At 39.0% G+C, this 20,405-nt stretch overlaps 1 protein-coding gene across 1 annotated transcript in view; it reads right to left on the bottom strand.

The window, feature by feature from the left end:
* Nucleotides 1-7,940: 7,940 nt before the first annotated feature.
* The window catches only part of LOC120429578 (uncharacterized), a 28,807-nt gene continuing 16,342 nt past the window's right edge, over nucleotides 7,941-20,405 (bottom strand). The window contains exons 2-12 of the mRNA XM_052707068.1: nucleotides 18,889-18,991; nucleotides 12,658-12,871; nucleotides 12,451-12,596; nucleotides 12,246-12,302; nucleotides 10,797-12,178; nucleotides 10,660-10,738; nucleotides 10,122-10,559; nucleotides 9,895-10,065; nucleotides 9,552-9,629; nucleotides 8,857-9,405; nucleotides 7,941-8,792 (exon numbers count right to left, since the gene is read on the bottom strand). Coding sequence (XP_052563028.1) covers nucleotides 8,113-8,792; nucleotides 8,857-9,405; nucleotides 9,552-9,629; nucleotides 9,895-10,065; nucleotides 10,122-10,559; nucleotides 10,660-10,738; nucleotides 10,797-12,178; nucleotides 12,246-12,302; nucleotides 12,451-12,596; nucleotides 12,658-12,871; nucleotides 18,889-18,991 — 3,897 coding nt within the window. The 3' untranslated portion in view covers nucleotides 7,941-8,112. The remainder of the gene's footprint in view (nucleotides 8,793-8,856; nucleotides 9,406-9,551; nucleotides 9,630-9,894; nucleotides 10,066-10,121; nucleotides 10,560-10,659; nucleotides 10,739-10,796; nucleotides 12,179-12,245; nucleotides 12,303-12,450; nucleotides 12,597-12,657; nucleotides 12,872-18,888; nucleotides 18,992-20,405) is intronic.

Raw genomic sequence — 20,405 nt, 5'->3', positions numbered from 1 at the left:
TACACCGGCGGGGGGGCGGGTCGTGAGCTCGTTCATTCAACCTGTTTTTGGACCAGTTTTGAGACTCAGGTGTGCTGCCTTGCAAGGGGTTCTGATGAGTTTATTTTGGTGGATGAGACAGAAGAAAGAGTCATCGATAATGACCACCTTGGGAAGGAAAGTGGTGTGGTCCCATACTGGAAATTGGAGACTTGAACGAATGCGTGAAGAGATTAGTGGAAATTAAATTAAAATTTATGGTTTTTTTTTGGGAGGGCTGCTAATTTCTTGATGGTTTTGGGACTGTAAATAAATTAAATCTTTGATCAGGTCAACATGTTGGTTTTTTAAAGTGATTTATGAAATCTCTACAGATAGTTCAAATAAAAAATGTGTAGGTATCTTATCTTAAACATCACGTTACAAATGAAAATTAAAAGAAAAACGCAAATTTCCTAATCGAAAACCTTTCCAAAACTACAAACAGCAACAAAGCTTCCGAAAAGTGCATCCGAAAACGAAACCAAAACAACAACATAAACCGACAGGAAGAAGCAAAACCAGTTTCAACCCAGTTATAAACATAAACGATGCAACAACCTTGACACTGACACCGATGCTTGACGGGGTTGGCCTGGAAAGTGAAAAAAAGAGCGAAGAACCTGTTGCAGCCAGACTGTCGGTTGATTCGTGTTGGGTTCTTTTATTTTATTTTATTTATTTTTTTCCTTCAAAACAGGATGAGGAAAATTATCTCTTTCTCAACGAATTACTTTGTCAATGTGAGGTTTCGTTTGGATTGCTCGAAGAATTGAGGTACAGTTTTATATTATATATAGTATATAGTTATATTATTTTTGTTGCTTTAAGAAAATTTCTCATAATTGTCACCTCTCGTTAAATACATGATCGAACAAAACAAAAATGCATGACAAAGAAAAATAAACGATCGACCACAGTTCTAGTACTACACTGCAATCATAAGGTAGCCTACATTTAGGCTATTTCAAAATAACCCTTGAATTATCAAATTTGCGCTGAAATGCAATTTTATATTTAAAAAAAATATTCGTTTGATTAAAAATTACCTCATTAATTTAGATAAAATTTAAACATTTTTTATGGTCCACATGGTGACAACACTTTAATTTATAACGGTGTTGTAAAAATAGCCATATTCATGGCAGCTAAACGGAACCTGATGAAATCAAAGCATGTTTTAAATGTAATTCTACGCAAAAAAAAACTCGATTTCGCGATTTAAAATATTGAAATTTCCATTTCCATTAATTGCTGTTCCATTTAAAACTCTACATATTTTCCAACCTATATTCAATAAAAACAAGCCATTAACCCTCTACTTCCCAATTTTTTTTTTCGAAAATATTTATTTTTCCCGTGTTCAGGAGGTCATTTTGAGCAACTTTTGTTCTACGAAAAACTTTACTTCTCTTGTTTTATGTTTTTCTTGTTTTGTTTTTAGTATTTTAATTTGCATTTATCTTGTTTAGTTCATGTTTGTTTTTGGTAGTATTTGGCCTATTCTTCCACCTAATATAATAACATTTTGCCTATCTAATTTTTTCACGTTTTTACAGTCACTTTTTAAATTTTTGCATGTTTTTCACTTTTTCTGCTATAGAATGGCACCATCATCATTTAAATTGCAAAAAAATGCATAGAGGCATAGTCTGGGACACTACAAAAATTACTGCATACTACTTTTTACTGAAAATATAGGAAATTTTAATAAAAACACAGCCAAAGTTGACCCCTAAAAAAATTACATTTTTAAAAACATTGGCAAAGTCACATAAACAAGTTAAACTTTCAACCCTGATTTTTTTTTAAATTTTAAGAGTTCTTCTTTCCAATGCTTTTTAAAGATCCAAAATCGGTTGGAAAATTGATTTTTGGCGATATTTTAGATCGAAGCCCGTCTAAAGGCGGGGTTAGGTTGTAGAGGGTAAAAAACATTTGTTTTAATTTCAGATTTCGGAACTACATAGCACAAGTTGTGACAACAAGTTTTTATAATAGCTCATCAGACGAAAAAACTATTTAAGCAATTCCTAGAAAATAAATTTTGACGTATTTTTTATGTTAAATCAAATGTGCAATCAAAAAGAATTAAAAACAAGAGTTATAAAATGTGCCGTTTTCAAGATTTGAAACAGAAAAAAATCTTTTTCGATTTTAGAAAATCGAACAGTAACACAACAAAAACACTTGGAAATCGGCAAAATGAATCAAAACGGAAATCAACAGCGTTTACACCGCTACCATGTTTTTTCTCCTCAACTTTTCATTAAAAAAATCAATTGCGCAAAAAAACCCTTTTCAAAATTCTCATTTTTGGACATAAGCTATGGCACAAGTTGGTCAAAGTTCGTTTGATAGTGATGCCAATCCGAAAAAAAGTCGGATTAACCTTAACATTTGAAAAGGCCCAAAAACACTTACTTTCGACCACATCAAATGTTAACGTTAATTTGAATCATCATCATCACTCAAAATTCGATGCTTTTTTAGTTTTTTTAAAGCACACTTTTTCGAAAACATTTTTTATTAGTGGCTATAACTTTAAAATGGAGCAGGATATCGATTTTAACCTGAGCAATACTTAGAACTTTGCCACAGACTGTGACAGACACCAATCAAACAAACAATTCAATTTAACGACCTCTGGTTGGATAAAAGACAAATTAACAAAAAAAAAAAGTTTTCTAAGTATCAATAAAATCCATGAAAAGCCAAAAAACGAAACGAAACTATTGGCACTACGCCCCCCGGGGCATGGCCTTCCTCTAACGTGGGATTTCTGCTCCAGCGCCTCTGACGAGACAGGAGAAACCGGGACCGACGTTTTACTTCACCATCCGATAGAAGCTCAGTGGATAAGGCGGGAATCGAACCCGCGTCTCATAGCATCATCGGGATCGGCAGCCGAAGCCGCTACCCCTGCGCCACGAGACCCACCCATGAAAAGCCAATATCGGTCCAATCTTCAATGTTAAAAATGGAATATTTATTTAAAAAATTGAGCTCTTCATAAAAAAATATTTCCTAAACTCAAGACAAACATTTGAAAACTGCCAGCGATTCAATATAACGCCCTTTTGAATTGTTAGTCCTGATTTCAAAACTTCAAATTTCTGTTTTCGAAATCAGAAATCAGAAAATTTCACAAATTTGCTGAGATATTGGCGCTAGAAAATGATGGGCTATCTGGGCGAGACTTAGAAAACTTCAATTTCGAACAATTTTCCTGTGTCCTTTTATTTTCACCGCTGTATCTCAGAAACCACAGGTACAATCTTCAATGTTTCTTGAAAAATGTTATAGGCAATTCTTCTTGAAAAAAGTATTCTTAGAAATGGACACTTATAGACACTCTTTTTTAATTGATTTTTTTTTGTTTTGCTAGAATCAGGCTTTGAGTGGCCAAATCTTGAAAACGGCAAACTTTATCCAAACTTCTGAAAAGTTAAAAAACACATTTTTTCAAAAAATCATAATTATAAAAAATCATCACTGTTAAACATATATATAAAAAACCTAAAATTAATAAATATGAATTAAGTCGAAAAAAAAACTTTTGTGGGAAAAAGTTGTTTCAAAAAACTTTTTTTCTACTTTTTTGGAAAGGTCTCAGCAACACCTAGAACCTTGTCAAAGATACCAAATCGATTAGAAAATTCCTATCATGAACTATTACCATTACATCATATTGAAATTAAAATTCATGACGCAACCATAATTTGTCAAGAAACTGCATTTTTCAAATAGCAATTCTCTACGAAATCGGTCTTTTTTCTTCAATTTTATTTTTTGTATTTTTTAATCCGACTGAAACTTTTTTGGTGCCTTCGGTATGCCCAAAGAAGCCATTTTGCATCATTAGTTTGTCCATATAATTTTCCATACAAATTTGGCAGCTGTCCATACAAAAATGATGTATGAAAATTCAAAAATCTGTATCTTTTGAAGGAATTTTTTGATAGATTTGGTGTCTTCAGCAAAGTTGTAGGTATGGATACGGACTACACTGGAAAAAAATGATACACGGTAAAAAAAAATTGGTGATTTTTTTATTTAACTTTTTATCACTAAAACTTGATTTGCAAAAAAACACTATTTTTAATTTTTTTATTTTTTGATATGATTTAGAGGACATAAAATGTCAACTTTTCAGAAATTTTCAGGTTGTGCAAAAAATCATTGACCGAGTTATGAATTTTTTAATCAATACTGATTTTTTCAAAAAATCGAAATTTTGGTCGCAAAAATTTCTCAACTTCTTTTTTCGATGTAAAATTGAATTTGCAATCAAAAAGTACTTTAGTGAAATTTTGATAAAGTGCGCCGTTTTCAAGTTATAGCCATTTTTATGTAACTTTTTTCGAAATAGTCGCAGTTTTTCATTTTTTTAAATTAGTGCACATGTTTGCATACTTTTGAAAAAAATATTTTTGAAAAGCTGAGAAAATTCTCTATATTTTGCTTCTTCGGACTTTGTTGATACGACCTTTAGTTGCTGAGATATTGCAATGTAAAGGTTTAAAAACAGGAAAATTGATGTTTTCAAAGTCTCACCCAAACAACACACCATTTTCTAATGTCGATATCTCAGCAACTAATGGTCCGATTTTCAATGTTAAAGTATGAAACATTTGTGAAATTTTCCGATCTCTTCGAAAACAATATTTTCAAAATTTTCAAATCAAGACTAACATTTTAAAAGGGCATAATAATGAATGTTTGGCCCTTTCGAAATGTTAGTCTTGATTTGAAAATTTTGAAAATATTGTTTTCGAAAAGATCGGAAAATTTCACAAATGTTTCATACTTTAACATTGAAAATCGGACGATTAGTTGCTGAGATATCGACATTGAAAAATGTTGGGCTGTTTGGGTGAGACTTAGAAAACATCAATTTTCCTGTTTTTAAACCTTTGCATTGCAATATCTCAGCAACTAAGGGTCGTATCAACAAAGTCCGGAGAAGCAAAATATAGAGAATTTTCTCAGCTTTTCAAAAATATTTTTTTCAAAAGTGGGCAAACATGTGCACTAATTTTAAAAAATGAAAAACTGCGACTATTTTGAAAAAAGTTACATAAAAATGGCTATAACTTGAAAACGGTGCACTTTATCAAAATTTCACTAAAGTACTTTTTGATTGCAAATTCAATTTTACATCGAAAAATAAAATAATTTTTGCGACCAAAATTTAGATTTTTTGAAAAGAATAGTATTGATTAAAAAAATCATAACTCGGTCATTGATTTTTTGCACAACTTGGAAATTTCTGAAAAGTTGGCATTTTATGTCCTTTAAAACATATCAAAAAATAAAAAAAATTAAAAATAGTGTTTTTTTGCAAATCAAGTTTTAGTGATAAAAAGTTAAATAAAAAAATCACCAATTTTTTTTTTACCGTGTATCATTTTTTTCCAGTGTAGTCCGTATCCATACCTACAACTTTGCTGAAGACACCAAATCTATCAAAAAATTCCTTCAAAAGATACAGATTTTTGAATTTTCATACATCGTTTTTGTATGGACAGCTGCCAAATTTGTATGGAAAATTATATGGACAAACTAATGATGCAAAATGGCTTCTTTGGGCATACCGAAGGCACCATAAAAGTTTCAGCCGGATTAAAAAATACAAAAAAATCGAATGACCGAAATCCTAGAGAACTGCTCATTTTACAAACTTTTTGTTAAACGTAACGCCCCTGGGTTATCTGGTGTGAAGAAGCGAAAATTATTATTTATTCTGTATCAAATGATTAACACAACGCATGTTACATGAGTGTTGTAAAATTGATCTCGATACATTAGACTAATACAAATTAAAAATGTTTGGGAACACTAAAACCACTAGAATTTGACGACTTGCAAAAAAGTATTTCGTTATAAGGTTATTCATAGAAATGAACTTTTATATTATGATATCACTGAAAAGCTCACAGTCAATAAAAACTCATCAAATTCCAAACGAAATAAGAAAATTGAAAATGCTGCAAAGTTCATCCAACAGATACCGTTCAACCATGTGGATAAATCGTATGGGAAATAGCTTCGGTTGAACGAGAGAAAATACTTGTTCTTCATTCCTCTGAGGTTCAATAACTCAATTCGATTGCATTTGCAAACCAAGTGCATAACACATTTCTTCGAACCCCCAGAACGAATTATGCCAAGTATTCGCCGGAAAGTCATCCCAAAGAGCTAGAACTGCAATCTAACTGCAATCAATGTCTTGCTACTTTTTGATTAGGTTTATTGGAATATGAACCAAAGAGGTTTGAAAGGGAATCTATCTCGTTACCACTACGATGCGAAATCTTGTCATGCTCTTCGCCGTTTCTCTCACTACTAAGTCTTTAAACTTCTGGTAGCGACGCAGTTGAACTAGTGTGTCAACTAGGGGAAATATACCCTTTCTAATCAAAAACCTATCTTCGTCACATGGAGAGTTTGATGCTCGATTAAAGCTCCAAAAATACTATTTAGGCTATAAACTTACCAGCAACAGCACCGCCTCGAGTAAGCACGCAAATGTTTGCCACTTACTGGCCAAAAAGATCAAATTTAATGAACTTTTGATCATAATTTCTATTTTGCGAGACCATTTCTCATCATTTTGCTGGCACACACATCCACACGCAAGATAAGAGCTTAACTGCTTAACGAAAGTCGCCATCAATATATTTTCACTTGCGCTAATGTTTTCAAAGCACTTAAGCTATGAAATTGCTTCAAACTACCGGCAACATGTTTTTTTGAACATTAGTTAGTCAATCACTTGAAAAATAATCCCGAAACAAGTAAATAATTAGCAAGCACCATCAAAAAAACAAACGCGCCAAGTCTTTTGACGTTTGGACTTTTGACGACCCATTCCATTAGAAGGCTGAAGAAAACCGAGCGAGAAGCGAAGGCAAATAAAGAACAAAGGGTGGCCACCAACACCACCAGCAGCGCCTGTTGGAGTGAGCCAGTGATGCCAGCAAACTTTCTCTATGAATGCTACTTTTCGTGAGTATTCGCTTAAAATTTCATCACAATTGGCAGCACCAAGCAGACACAAAAGAGCGCTGCAAGAAAAAAAAAACTAAGCTGCAAGTTGAAAAATGGGCGTGGCCCAATGCATTCTCGTCTGATTAGAATACATTTGAGAATTTTTGTTTTTTTTTTTAGATGCTTCTAAAAGGAACAGAATAACTTCTAGTAAAAGTGAAAATAAACAGAAATGTTCACAAAAAGTTAGTAAATTTCAAGAAGCACTCCTGATTATCCAGCATCATTCAAACACGACCGCTTATTAGGCTTAAAATGGGTAAATTTCCCCAACTGGACTGCAATGATGGCAGGTGAAGCTAACAAAAAATAACATAGAGCTTTATGAATTTAACCTCACTTTAGTTTCGTGTACGTACACGCAATACATACGCACGTAGATTACTCTATTGTTTGCAGTTGTATCACCTAAAGTTAGAGAACGAGGGGATAGTCCTCACGAAAAGAAACGTGAGGAAAGTGCTATTTTGCGAGAGTATAGTCCTCTCACGTGTTCATTCGTTCATTGGAACAGTTCATCCTATTGAGTGGCTTATATGGACAAATGACCGCCACTTAGTCACCGAGCCATGGTGGCCCATACGGCAAAGGCACGGTTCAATATGCCGAAGGTCTTAGGTTCGAGTCTCGGTACAGGCCCTCTTTATTTTTTTGTAAGATGAACTTTTTTGGAAAATAAACCCATGAGTAAAGTACTCTCGGTAATTTCGGCATTTATCCTCTCCGTCCGCACACAGTACCATTTTACTACCAAATCGTGCTATTTATCCTCTCGTATGCCGATGCCCAGTTCTGGGTGTAGAACTGATGTGTTGCCTTGTCATAACTGAATGGCGGTGTGATATCAAAAGAAAAAAAAACACGCAAAATTCAAGAAATGACACGTTTCTTCTCCTTACCGACACAGTTTCCTTATCCTAAACGCAGTGTTCTTAAGATCAATGAGTATTTTATTCTCACGTCCTGTCCGGCGGACGTCCATCCTCTGCTCACCCCCAGCTCTTCCAAGTCCTGTTCCCTCTATCCAGTCTATACGTCCGTCTACACCTGCGTCTCGAGTTGCGTTTCCTGCTCGGCCCCCACGGCACTACTGCTCTTGGCGAACGGAACTCCGGCCAGCTGGAGAAGTGGTGGTCTTCGACTCCTCAGCCGGCGGCCCCGATTCGGACGTGGTCGTGGTAACGGCTGCTGCGTCGGTTGTGGCTCTGGCTGGGCCGGTTGAGCTTCCTGTTGCCGTGGGTCCTGCTGCACGGTCCAGCTTCCGTCCGGACCTTGAACCAGTCGTTGGAAGGGTGGCAGCTGGTCTAGGGCGCGTCCCAAACCTTCCGGCGGTGGAGGAGCCGGCCAGTTGATGTGCGTGGGGAGTCCTCGCTGCTGGGCGTTGCAATTGGGCACGTAGATGACGGGGATGAAGCCGAGGTAACCGGCGGGTTGGTTTGGTCGGTTCTGATCCTGTGGGCAGTTACACGGGGCTTGAGGAACAGTTGGAGGAGGAGCGTAAGGGTAAGGGACAAAGAAGTAGGGATACTGGGAGACGGCGATTTGGTAGGGAGGGTACTGGTTGTTGTTGTTGTTGTTTGATGGTGGTGGAGGACCAGTTTCGATGGGTCGAGTTGGTGGTTGAACGCCGCTTGCGGTTGGGTAGTTCGGCTGAGGAGTGGTGTACACGGGTTCCGGCATTTGTGACGGACTGGGTCCGTACGGGTACTCGGTAGATACTTCTAGAAGAAACAAAAGTTTGTAAGTTAGCGTGTACTGTGAAACTCACCGGACAATGTGCTGAACCTTGAGGGGGTCTACCGATACCTATGCTACCACCACCGCCGACTGCTACACTACCTTGCTGGGGACCTATGAGTGGCGCACTGATACTGGCATTCGTGACAAGCATTCCACTCACTTCGCCGCCGACGTACTCTGGGCCAAGTTCTCCCCCAAACGAACCGCCGGATGTGCTACTTACGTTAACGGAACCGACCGCGAGGGTCTCGGTATGGTTTACCGTACCTCCCACCGTGACCTGACCTCCCTGGAAGTGCCCTTCGACGTCGGTATTGCCACTGACCGAAACGTGCGTGCTGTTGAAACTGTTCGAACCTGTGTGTCCTCCGTGGACTCCCTGGCCGTTGAGCGATCCACTACTAACCGACGTGTGGTTGTACGTGGCACCAAAGATCGATCCGCTCGAGTTATGGCTCGAGCTGCCGTGAACTCCGGTGGTCCCAACGGATCCACCGATGCTTGTTCCGCCCGTATGAACGGTAGTATTATGCGATGTCATGAGTGAGCCACTAATGCCTGTCTGGGAAATGCCTGCCCCTGCGGTGAAGCCACCTGTTCAACGCAAAGAGTTCGGAAAAGAAGAAGAAAAGCACACACAGCGCGCAAGAAAAGGAAGAAGCGAAAATCAGAACGAGAAGCAGCGATTAGTAAAGCGGCACTAGGCCAATGTCTACACACACGAGACGGCAGGTAATTACCATGTGCTCCACCAATGCTTATCGATGCGCCTAGGCCCCCAATGCCCGCTACTATGTTTGGTCCGATGCCAATGTGTACTGTTGTGGTGTGTGTGTTGAGTGCGGTGCGGTTGTGTGCGTGTAACATGTGGTTGGTATTTGTGGTGTTGGTGTTCGTGTTCGTGATCGATTCAATGTTTATGAAACGAGAGTTACATGTAGTGAGAATAATAGGGTTATCAAGGTACATAGTGGTTTAATATACGATTCCTCAAGGTATTTCAATGGGTTAGCAAACACTTACGAGTTCCTGGGTCACTAGAAAAGACAGTGGCTTCAAACTACGGGAAGCGCATAACCTTACCTCCAGCTGGTCTTGCTGTTGTGGTTCCCTGTTGCTGCTGCTGCTGACCTTGTCCTTGCTGTTGACCCTGACCTTGTCCTGGTCGGTTTCCTTGCTGCTGTCCTTGACCCTGACCTTGCCATTGTCCTTGACCCTGTTGTCCAGGTCGATTACCTTGCTGCTGTCCTTGTCCTACAAATGGAACAATGTTAAAGATGGCGTTGGAATCGAATAGCACCTTAACTTACCCTGTCCCTGCCCTTGTCCTTGTTGCTGCCCTTGACTTTGACCTTGTCCCGGTCGCGCTGTGGTCGCACCCTGTTGTCCTTGCCATTGTCCTTGTCCCTGCCCCTGTCCCTGTTGTTGACCCTGACCCGGGCGATTTCCTTGGCCTTGCCATTGTCCTTGTCCCTGGCCTTGTTGTTGACCCTGACCCGGGCGATTTCCTTGGCCTTGACCCTGTCCTTGTTGCTGGCCTTGTCCCTGTTGCTGACCTTGACCCTGGCCTTGTACCGGCTGCTGGCCCGGTCTTGCCGTCGTGATAGGTCGAACAGTGGTTAATCCAGGCTGTTGTCCTTGCCCTTGCTGTTGGCCTTGACCCTGTCCTTGTTGTTGGCATTGTTGGCCCTGACACTGTTGTTGGCCTTGTCCTGGTTGCTGGCCTTGTCCTTGCTGCTGACCTTGACCTAAAAGAATGGATATCGTAATTCGCAATACAAAAGATGGCTACCTTCGCTTAGATCCAATCTGCAGTCCGGCTAAGTGAAAATGGCCAGCTACCAGTACCTTGCTGTCCAGGTCCAGGTTTCTCATGACTCCATGATACTTGCACCTGACTCGTTCCAAACGGACCCATATGTTGTCCCTTAAATTGAAGCGACTAATTAGAAAAGTGCACCCACAATAATATCGGACTGTTCTACCTGGGACTGTCCCTGATGTTGATGCCCACCGCCTTCGTTGCTTCCCTGGTGTTGGTGTTGATGTCCGCTGGAACTTATAGGTCCTTCATGACCACTCTGGTGCTGTCCGCCATGCTGTCCAGTGGTTCCCTGATGGCTTCCTTGGTGTTGATGTTGATGCCCACTTGAGCTAATCGGACCTTCGTGGCCACTCTGGTGTTGTCCACCGTGTTGTCCGGAGGTTCCCTGGTGGCTACCCTGGTGTTGACCTTGGTGCCCACTAGAGCTAATCGGCCCCTCATGACCACTCTGATGTTGTCCGCCAGCCTGCCCAGAAGTTCCTTGATGACTACCCTGGTGTTGGCCTTGGTGTCCACTAGAACTAATTGGACCCTCATGACCGCTCTGGTGTTGTCCACCAGCCTGCCCGGAAGATCCTTGATGACTACCCTGGTGTTGGCCCTGGTGCCCACTAGAACTGATTGGACCCTCATGACCGCTCTGGTGTTGTCCACCAGCCTGCCCGGAAGTTCCTTGGTGGCTACCCTGGTGCTGGCCTTGGTGCCCACTAGAACTAATTGGACCCTCATGACCGCTCTGGTGTTGTCCTCCGTGTTGTCCGGACGTTCCCTGATGGCTTCCTTGATGCTGATGTTGATGTCCACTTGAGCTTATAGGTCCTTCATGACCACTCTGATGTTGTCCCCCATGTTGGCCGGAAGTGCCTTGGTGACTTCCCTGGTGTTGGCCTTGATGTCCACTAGAACTTATTGGTCCTTGATGGGAGCCTTGGTGTTGTCCTCCATGCTGGTGTCCAGATCCCGATGTTTGCCCTTGGTTTTGACCTTGAGTTTGACCACTTCCACCCTGGCCCTGCCCTTGGTTCTGACCACCAGATCCTTGATTCTGCCAATTTCCGCCTTGACCCTGCCCTTGGTTCTGTCCACCGGATCCTTGATTCTGCCAGTTTCCTCCTTGACCTTGTCCTTGGTTTTGCCCTTGATTCTGACCTTGACCTTGATTCTGCCAGTTTCCACCTTGACCTTGTCCTTGGTTTTGCCCTTGCCCTTGATTCTGACCTTGACCTTGGTTCTGCCAGTTGCCTCCTTGTCCTTGGCCTTGATTTTGACCTTGACCTTGATTCTGCCAGTTTCCACCTTGTCCTTGCCCTTGCCCTTGTCCTTGACCTTGCCCTTGATTCTGGCCCTGATTTTGGTTCTGTCCTCCAGAACCTTGATTCTGCCAGTTTCCACCTTGCCCTTGGTTCTGCCCTTGCCCTTGATTTTGGCCTTGACCTTGGTTCTGCCAGTTACCACCTTGTCCTTGTCCTTGGCTCTGACCTCCCGAACCCTGCTGCTGCCAGCTGCCCTGTCCGGGTCGGTTCGTCGTCGAACCTGCTGGAGCTGGAAAGGAAAATCAAAGCCCGCTTCGCAAACCCTAGCGCTAATCTGAAACGAAAGTCGAAAATACCTTGAGGATTACCGGTGCCACTGCCACCGCCGGTGGTGCCGCCTGGTCTTGCGGGTGCTGTGTTGGTTGGTGCGGAAATAAAGAAGAAAATACGTGGTGTCTTGTTGGTGCTTTCAACATCTAAGAACTAGGCGTGGGTGCAGTGCCGTGAGTGGTTCGTCTGTAGCCTGCCGTTCAACTACGAATGCAAAGCGGGTATACTTACCGGGGTTCTGAGGAGGTGGGGTTACCGGAGGACCATCCGGTCGGAGTCCTCCCGGGTACATTCCGCAACCTCGGGGAAGGTAGAGATCTTTCCACGGGACCACCTGACCTCGGTGGCGCACCTTCGGATCCTCGTCCGTAATTGCACTGAAGTTTGTGAAGAAGGGTTAGTCTGAGAAGCTCGAACAAGTCGACCAAGTGCCCTTACTTGCTGTACTGACTCGGCGCATCCATGAATATCTCCACGGGGTGATTCGGTTCGACCACGCGGTAGCCGTGCGTGTCCGCGACGTAGTGCGTCACTCGGAGTAGCCCGTTCGGGTCGATGTAGCCGTAGCAACCGTACGTAACCCCGTCCGGGCCGCGGGTCTCGTGGTGGAACTGCCCGTTCGGACCGACCTCGTAACCGAACTGGTAGGCGCCTGAAAAGGACAGCAATAGACGTTTGACATTTGCAGTTTAGTGAATGTTTCCAGGCAGTTGATGCAAGTCAGCCATTAAACGTCAGTCGTTAAATGTGAAACGCAAGGCGTTAGACGCTAGTTGTTGAACCTAATTCGTTGACAATGGTCGTTTGACTGTCGTTTGACTGTTGTCATTTGACGTTAATCATTAGATGATATTCGCGTTACGTTAGTAGTTAGACGTTAGTCGTTAGTCGTTAGACGTTAGTTGTTAGACGTTGGTCGTTCGACGTTAGTCGTTAGACGTTAGACGTTAGTCTTTCAACGTTAGTCGTTAAACGGTAGTCGTTAGACGTCAAACGATATTCATTAGTCGTTAGTCGTTAATCGTTAGTCGTTAGCTCTTGGATATCGGAAGAAGAATCTCTTCTGAACAGATAAACAAATTTGTATATAATTGCACTTGGAGTTCAGAGGCTTCAGTTTGATATCACTTGAACGTTTCTCTTGATAAGAAAATGAGAAAAAAATACCAAGTGTTTTGTTCCCTTTCACCAAGCTCCTAGAACCTGAACCAACCCACATCGCTCGATAAAAAACGGACGGATTTTTTCCGTCTTATCCTCTCAAATAGAGCAAAACAACATATCCAGACTTTATGTTTTATCTTTACAGAGCCAGTCATCCATCCAAGACCATCCTGAAAACTCATATTGTACTTATCCGCTCTGTTTCCTGTACGTACAAGCAGAGAATACCGCACATTTAAAAAATAAATCAAAATTTAATTAAACACATAAACGCATACTGAAAGGTATGCCACCAGCTATTCTAAAATTTAAAACATGACTTTTCCCACATCCACGTCAACTTGTCTGTGCTGAAGAGGGACGGTAAACTTGGATCTTTCTCGCTCCAAAAAGGTTTTTGACCATATTTTCAAGACAGTTTTTGTCAGCGAAGCGTTTGATGCTTGAGGGAATAATGTAATGTTTGATGGGAAAAGATGCTGACAACGGATCCGCCGGTTCAACGAAGTGGACCAAGCTTCCCAGAAATGTGAACAAGGAACAAGTTGCGGAAAAATACATGCTTTTCCGAAAGTTATCGTTTCAATTCTCGTTCCTATAGGGTGACAATTTCGCAGGCTGGTAAAACAAAATGAGCTTGTGAATATTTTAAAATCTGTATCTTGTAATGATTATGACTTTTTTTTAAAATAGGTGCACGTATAATAAACCCAAGTTCATTTATTTCACTTAAAACCTCTAAAAACTAATTCTCAGAGCAATGATTTTTGAATTTTAGATTTTTAAACAAGTGTTAAGGTGAGCAATTCTTTGGAATCAAGACTAATATCACAAAGGGCGCAATGTTAAATTTTCAAAATATTTTTTTCAAAAAGTTCTAATAATTCACAAATGTTTTTTAAAGATTTATAATTCGACCATTAGTTGCTAAGATATTGGAATTTGGAAATGAGTGGCTTTTTGGATGCGACTTCAAAAACTTAAATTTTCCTGTTTGATATTTTTAACCGCTGTAACTCAGAAACCAGATGTCTAATCTTATTTTGGCGAATGTCCATGCTCCATACAAAAAAAGATTTTTTGTGTATGAACAATTGTCCACGAAGAAGTGAGATTTCCGAAAAAATGTGGTTTATGGATGGTCCTAAAGTAGTACATTTAAAATGTAAAATCAAATTTGCATCAAAAAAACTTAACAGCAATCTTGATTAAATGTATTATTTTAAGAAAACACATATTAAAAAAAAATTGGCCTCGCTGCTCTACGTCCCAAAAGTTGCGTGGTATGAAAAAGTTAAAAGAAATAAAAAAAACACAAATCTTAGGAAATTGATTTTTTAAAGTCTTTTTTTCTTATAGTCCTCATCAAATCAAATAACTTTGCCGAAGACACCAAATCGATCAGGAAATTCCTTCAAAAGATACAGATTTTTGAATATAAACTTACCATATTTGTATGGACAGCTGCCAAAATTGCAAAGAGACTTGTATGGGGGTAATTCTTCGCCAACTCACACAGCAGTTGCCCCAACCCCTCTTCGATTTGTGTGAAACTTTGTCCTAAGGGGTAACATTTGTCCCTGATCACGAATCCGAGATCCGTATTTTGATAACTCGTGACGGAGGGGCGGAACAACCCCTTCCATTTTTGAACATGCCAAAAAAGAGGTTTTTTTCAATAATTTGCAGCCTGAAACGGTGATGAGATAGAAATTTGGTATCAAAGGGACTTTTATGTAAAATTAGACGCCCGATTTGATGGCGTACCCAGAATTCCGAAAAATCGTATTTTTCATCGAAAAAAAAACATTATATAAGCTTTAAAAACTCTCCCATTTTCCGTTACTCGACTGTTAAATTTTTTGGAACATGTCATTTTAAGGGAAATTAAATGTACTTTTCGAATGTACATTGACCCAGAAGGGTAATTTTTTCATTTAGAACAAAAATTTTCATTAAAATTTCGTGTTATTTCTAACTTTGCAGGGTTATTTTTTAGAGTGTAATAATATTCTACAAAGCTGTAGAACAGACAATTACACAAATTTTGATATGTAAACATAAGGAGTTTGCTTGAAACCATCACGATTTATCGCGATTTTACGAACAAAAGTTTTGAAAAAGTTGGCCGTCGTCGATCATGGCCGTTCATCGTCACCCGCGACAGACACGGACGACGAAACAAAGAGAAACGCATAAAGTAACTTTTTCAAAACTTTTTTTCGTAACATCGCGGTGACTCGTTTATGTATGTTTGTAAGCAAACCCCTTATGTTTAAATCAAAATTTTTGTAATTGTCTACTCTTCAACTTTGTAGAACATTATTACAATCTAAAAAATAACCCTGCAAAGTTAGAAAACACACGAAATTTTAAAATGAAAAATTTTGTTCTAAATGAAAAAATGACCCTTCTGGGTCATTGTAGATTCGAAAAGTACATTAAATTTCCCTTAAAATGGAATGTTCCAATTTTTTTTTACAATCAAGTAACGGAAAATGGAAGAATTTTTAAAACTTTTTTAATTGTTTTTTTCGATGAAAAATACGTTTTTTCGGAATTCTGAGTACGCCAGCAAATCGGGCGTCTAATTTTACATAAAAGTCCCTTTGACACCAAATCCTATCTCTTAACCGTTTCCGGCTGCAAATTATTGAAAAACACCTCTTTTTTCGCTTGTTCAAAAATGAAAGGGGTCGTACCGCCCCTCCGTCACGAGTTATCAAAAAACGGACCTCGGATTCGTGATCAGGGACAAAAGTCACCCCTAAGGACAAAGTTTCACGCAAATCGAAGAGGGGTCGGGGCAACTGCTGTTAAATTGGCGGAGAATTACCCTAATGATTCTTGGTAAATTTAATAAAAAAGCTCATACAAACATTTAAACTTCATCTTTAATCTAATCTAATCTAATCTAATCTAACACAAACGCAGCCAGTCCGATGAAAGCATGCTGGAAAGTCTTGTGACTAGATTACGCCCCAAGCACTTTTCTTGTCATTATTAATAATTGCAGTACATCCGAGAACACCCGAAAACGTATTGCAAAAATTAAAGCGGCCAGCCCTACTACGTTGTGTTTACCGCAGAGAGGATTCTGAGTACGGATCACATTTCACAGAATCTACAGGGGAGGAAGGATGCGTGGACATACCGTACCAAACGCTCCAGTTTACAGTTAAATATTATAATGCAATATAATGATCATTTAATAAAATCCCTTCACCTACATATAATAACCACGTACCCAAGCACACAAAAAGCGACACAAAAGAAACGAAAATGAGCATGCAAAAACAAGACAGCGCGTCCCCGTGGTCAGCGCACTAATGATGCCATTCAAACATTTAAACTTCACCTTTAGATAACAACTTTTTACTTTCGAAAATGACTTGCTTTTTAATAAAGTAAGCCGTTTTCAAGTAGCAGACACTGAAATTTTTAAAAAATATTTTTTAATTCAATTTTACAATATTTTATTACGGAGTGTACCCCTGCAAAAAAAGGGCAAAAAGCTGAGAAAATTTCCTTTTTTGGTTTTATGCAATGTTGATAAGATAAACCATCTTAAAGTGTCATCCCAGTTGTTTTTTTTTTTTTTGCTATATTAGGTAATTTTTATGTTGCCAAAACAAGAATGTTGCCAAAATCTAAAAATGGAAAACAGTATTTCCTTCATAGAATATTATTAAATTGAAAATATATACCTATAAAAATTCAACTTGAAAGCAACAACTTAACCAAAACAAATCATTTATTTGTATTGCACATTGGATTTGCATCTAAAAATAAATTTTATAATTGCTTATTTTTTATATTTTCCAAAAATCTTTTTTTTAAATAAATATGAGCAAAAGAAGCCTTACCGTAGATTACAATCAATTTTTTCCGCTAAATTATTTTTTTCTGAAATGTTTTTGTCATAACCTAAAACCAGGAGTTTTTTCCTTCCTCACCTCAATGAGGAAAGGCTACAAAACCACTCGAAAAATGAACTTCTTTATTCGACCTCGTAGAGCCACCTTCACGTATACCTATCGACTCAGAATCAAATTCTGAACTAATGTATGTGCGTGTGTATGTCTGTAAGTCCGTGCACCGAAAAATATGCACACGATTATCTCCGGACTGGCTGAACCGATTTGAACCGTTTTGGTCTCATTCGATCCGTCTTGGGGTCCCACAAGACCCTAGTTAATATTATAAAGTTAGGGAAAGTACTTCAAAAGTTATGCTAAAAAAACGATTTTAGCTAAACTACGGAAGATTTAAAAAGGGTGGTTTTGTAAGAAACCCCTTCATGCTATATATTGTTTGAAAGACCTTTCCAACGCGTTTAAAAGATTGAAGATCTAACAACCCCATCAAAAGTTATGAGCACTTAAGTTTTATTTATACACTTTTTCTAGGCCGGATCTCAAATATTTTGATGAAAATTTTGATAAAAATAAGTGTTATTTATACACTTTTTTGCGGCTGTGTAGTGTATTTACTTTATGAATGCGAGGAAGGCATCAACCACCTAAAGGTGGATTAAGTTAGGTTTTTTTTACAAAATTCAAAATTTACTTTAATTTGAACTGTAAACAGTATTAAAATAATTTACTTAATATCAAGACAAAATCTAGTAATATTATCAATTTTAATTCAATTGATCATTTCCATTCGAAGCACACATATTTGAGAAATTGATGTAATAGCCAGCCAGAGCACTGATAAACAAAAGTTTGAAAATAAAGATAAAACAATGGTTTTAATTTAAATTGAATCAACTCGAGACTCCAAAGCACTTCCATTGAGCTTGAGTTTCCGAGAAGAGGAAAAAGCTCCTTTCATCCTTGTTGTTTCAGTTTGCATTCTAGTCAGTTTGTCATTCAAATGGCAACATTGAAAAAACATTTTGATCTCAGTTTTTTTTTCTGTTTCAATAGTCTGGTCCGTTTCCCAGACTTTTTAATTGCGCCAATTAACTTTTTTTTACGTACGCCGTGGCCGAGGACCAGGACCAAGTGCCAACAAATTGGTCGAATGGAAAGACTAGACGGCAGTCATTTTAGCTCACCCACGCACTCTCTTCGTGGAAGAGCTGACATTCAGCTGGAAAGTTTCTCGACACCATAGCAAAAAAAGGAAAATGATTCCAAAAGAGGTGTTGTGTTCCATTAAAAGTTCATTATTGCACAATAAACCTAAACTTACTGATTTTTTACTGTGAAATGAAGATTAAATTTCCTCATTACGGGAAAAGGGTGAAACTGCACCGAGAATTTTATTTTTATAAAATGACACCCCTTTACCCCTTGCTGCTAGGTCATTCTTGATGAAAAGAAAACGAGGGTCTTCTGGGAAAGGTAATTTTATAGGAAAATAGAACCCTAAAGCCCCGCAATGATTGTAGCATGGAACAATAGAAGAAGTATTTCCATGCTGCAGAAGTGAACATATATGAAAAATAATTCCCCAATGTTCCAAGCCTCCACCCATGCCAACAAGCAGCAAACTCACTCGTGTTGAAGTTCGCCTCATGGTACTGGGTCTTTCCCGGTTCGTCGATGGCAACGATGACTTCCTGTTGGGCTAACGCCACGAGACTGTGTGCCAGCAGAATCTGCAAGTGGAAAGGGAAAAAATGTTAATAACTGTGTGCAATCTAAGACAAACTTAAAAATTAAAAAAAAACAGATTGTGTTAAAAAGTCCATACTGCATTTTTTTAAATTAAAACATCAGATACATAATTTTGTACAGCTCCTTTGAGCATCAAATAATGAAAACTTAAATCAACCAATGTAACGACGTATCTCCTCTACCGAAGCAAAAGGGTATAAGTTTTCTACAAAGTTTAATTAAATAGTTATTTTCCAGGGTAAGCAAACGGAAGGAATGTTTTCCCCGTGGTCAAGGTCTAGAGCGGTGGAAATCCACTTTGCACTAAATTATTCAAAAGGCGAACGTTCAGAACAAACTTCTCAGCTTCCATTTACCGTTTTGGTGCCTCACCGTTTCGGTCGGTGACTCAAGTTGGAAACAATTTGATTGAGCTTGGTTATAACATATTTTATTGGAATATTATTGCATTTTTTCTGTCATTGTAATTTCAAACATAAAGAACTTTACAAAAACACAATTCTCATCGCGTCAAAATCACTTAATCTAAAATTATTCATTTCCCACAAATAAAAATATCTAAATTACTCTATCAGCAGTATCGTCACTACTCGGCAAATGATTGAGTCCTGCTGGTCCTCATCACATACCAAAAGTTAGTACCGCCAATGGAGATGATATGAGGCTTCGGGGGTCACTATGCGCCAAAGTATTTTTTACAGGTTTTGTAATGTCTTATGATCTAATCAATGAAACAGAATAAATAATACTAAATATGATGAAAAACTAAACTCAAACAAACTCCATCAACCCTAACAGTGTTCTTGAAGAGAATGTCACTCTGGCTGTATGCCGCACGGATAAGACAATTGTATGTCAACCGTAAATCCGCATAGAAAAGGTCAAGTTTACCCTCAACTTAGGAGCTATCGGAAACGGTACGGTGTGGTAGTATATAACGTAACAGTGTAAAGTTCCAGATAATAGCAAACTCGATGAATGTTGCACATTGTTCGATGCATTCCAAGAGAGCGAAGCTCGAAATCATTCCGTATTAATCATTCAGACGTCGACACAGGTCCATTCTCTCCCAGGGATGACAATTTGGGATAATGAAAATTGAAATGAGGATGGAAAGTTCAATTTACTTAATCAGTCGATTCGACGTTGTTCAAATGAAAATTTTCAATTTTCTTTTTCAATCACTTTCATTAAGGTCTTCGAAATTAGATCTTTTGCGGAAAATTAAACAAATGGGAATTTAATTTGCTGTGAGTACAAAGTAAAAAATTATATAAATTTGGAAGGTGTAATTTTTGAAAGTTGAATATTACCTCTTTTATGATGTAATTTTACCTCAATTTAGACTGAAAAAGTGACATTACACCAGAAAAGTGGTAAAATTACACATTTTCA

This window comes from Culex pipiens, chromosome 2 (genome assembly GCF_016801865.2).
Source record: "Culex pipiens pallens isolate TS chromosome 2, TS_CPP_V2, whole genome shotgun sequence".
NCBI classification, from domain to species: Eukaryota; Metazoa; Arthropoda; class Insecta; order Diptera; family Culicidae; genus Culex; species Culex pipiens.
Note: the sequence above shows the minus strand (reverse complement) of the source record. Positions and strands in the feature narration are given on the sequence as shown.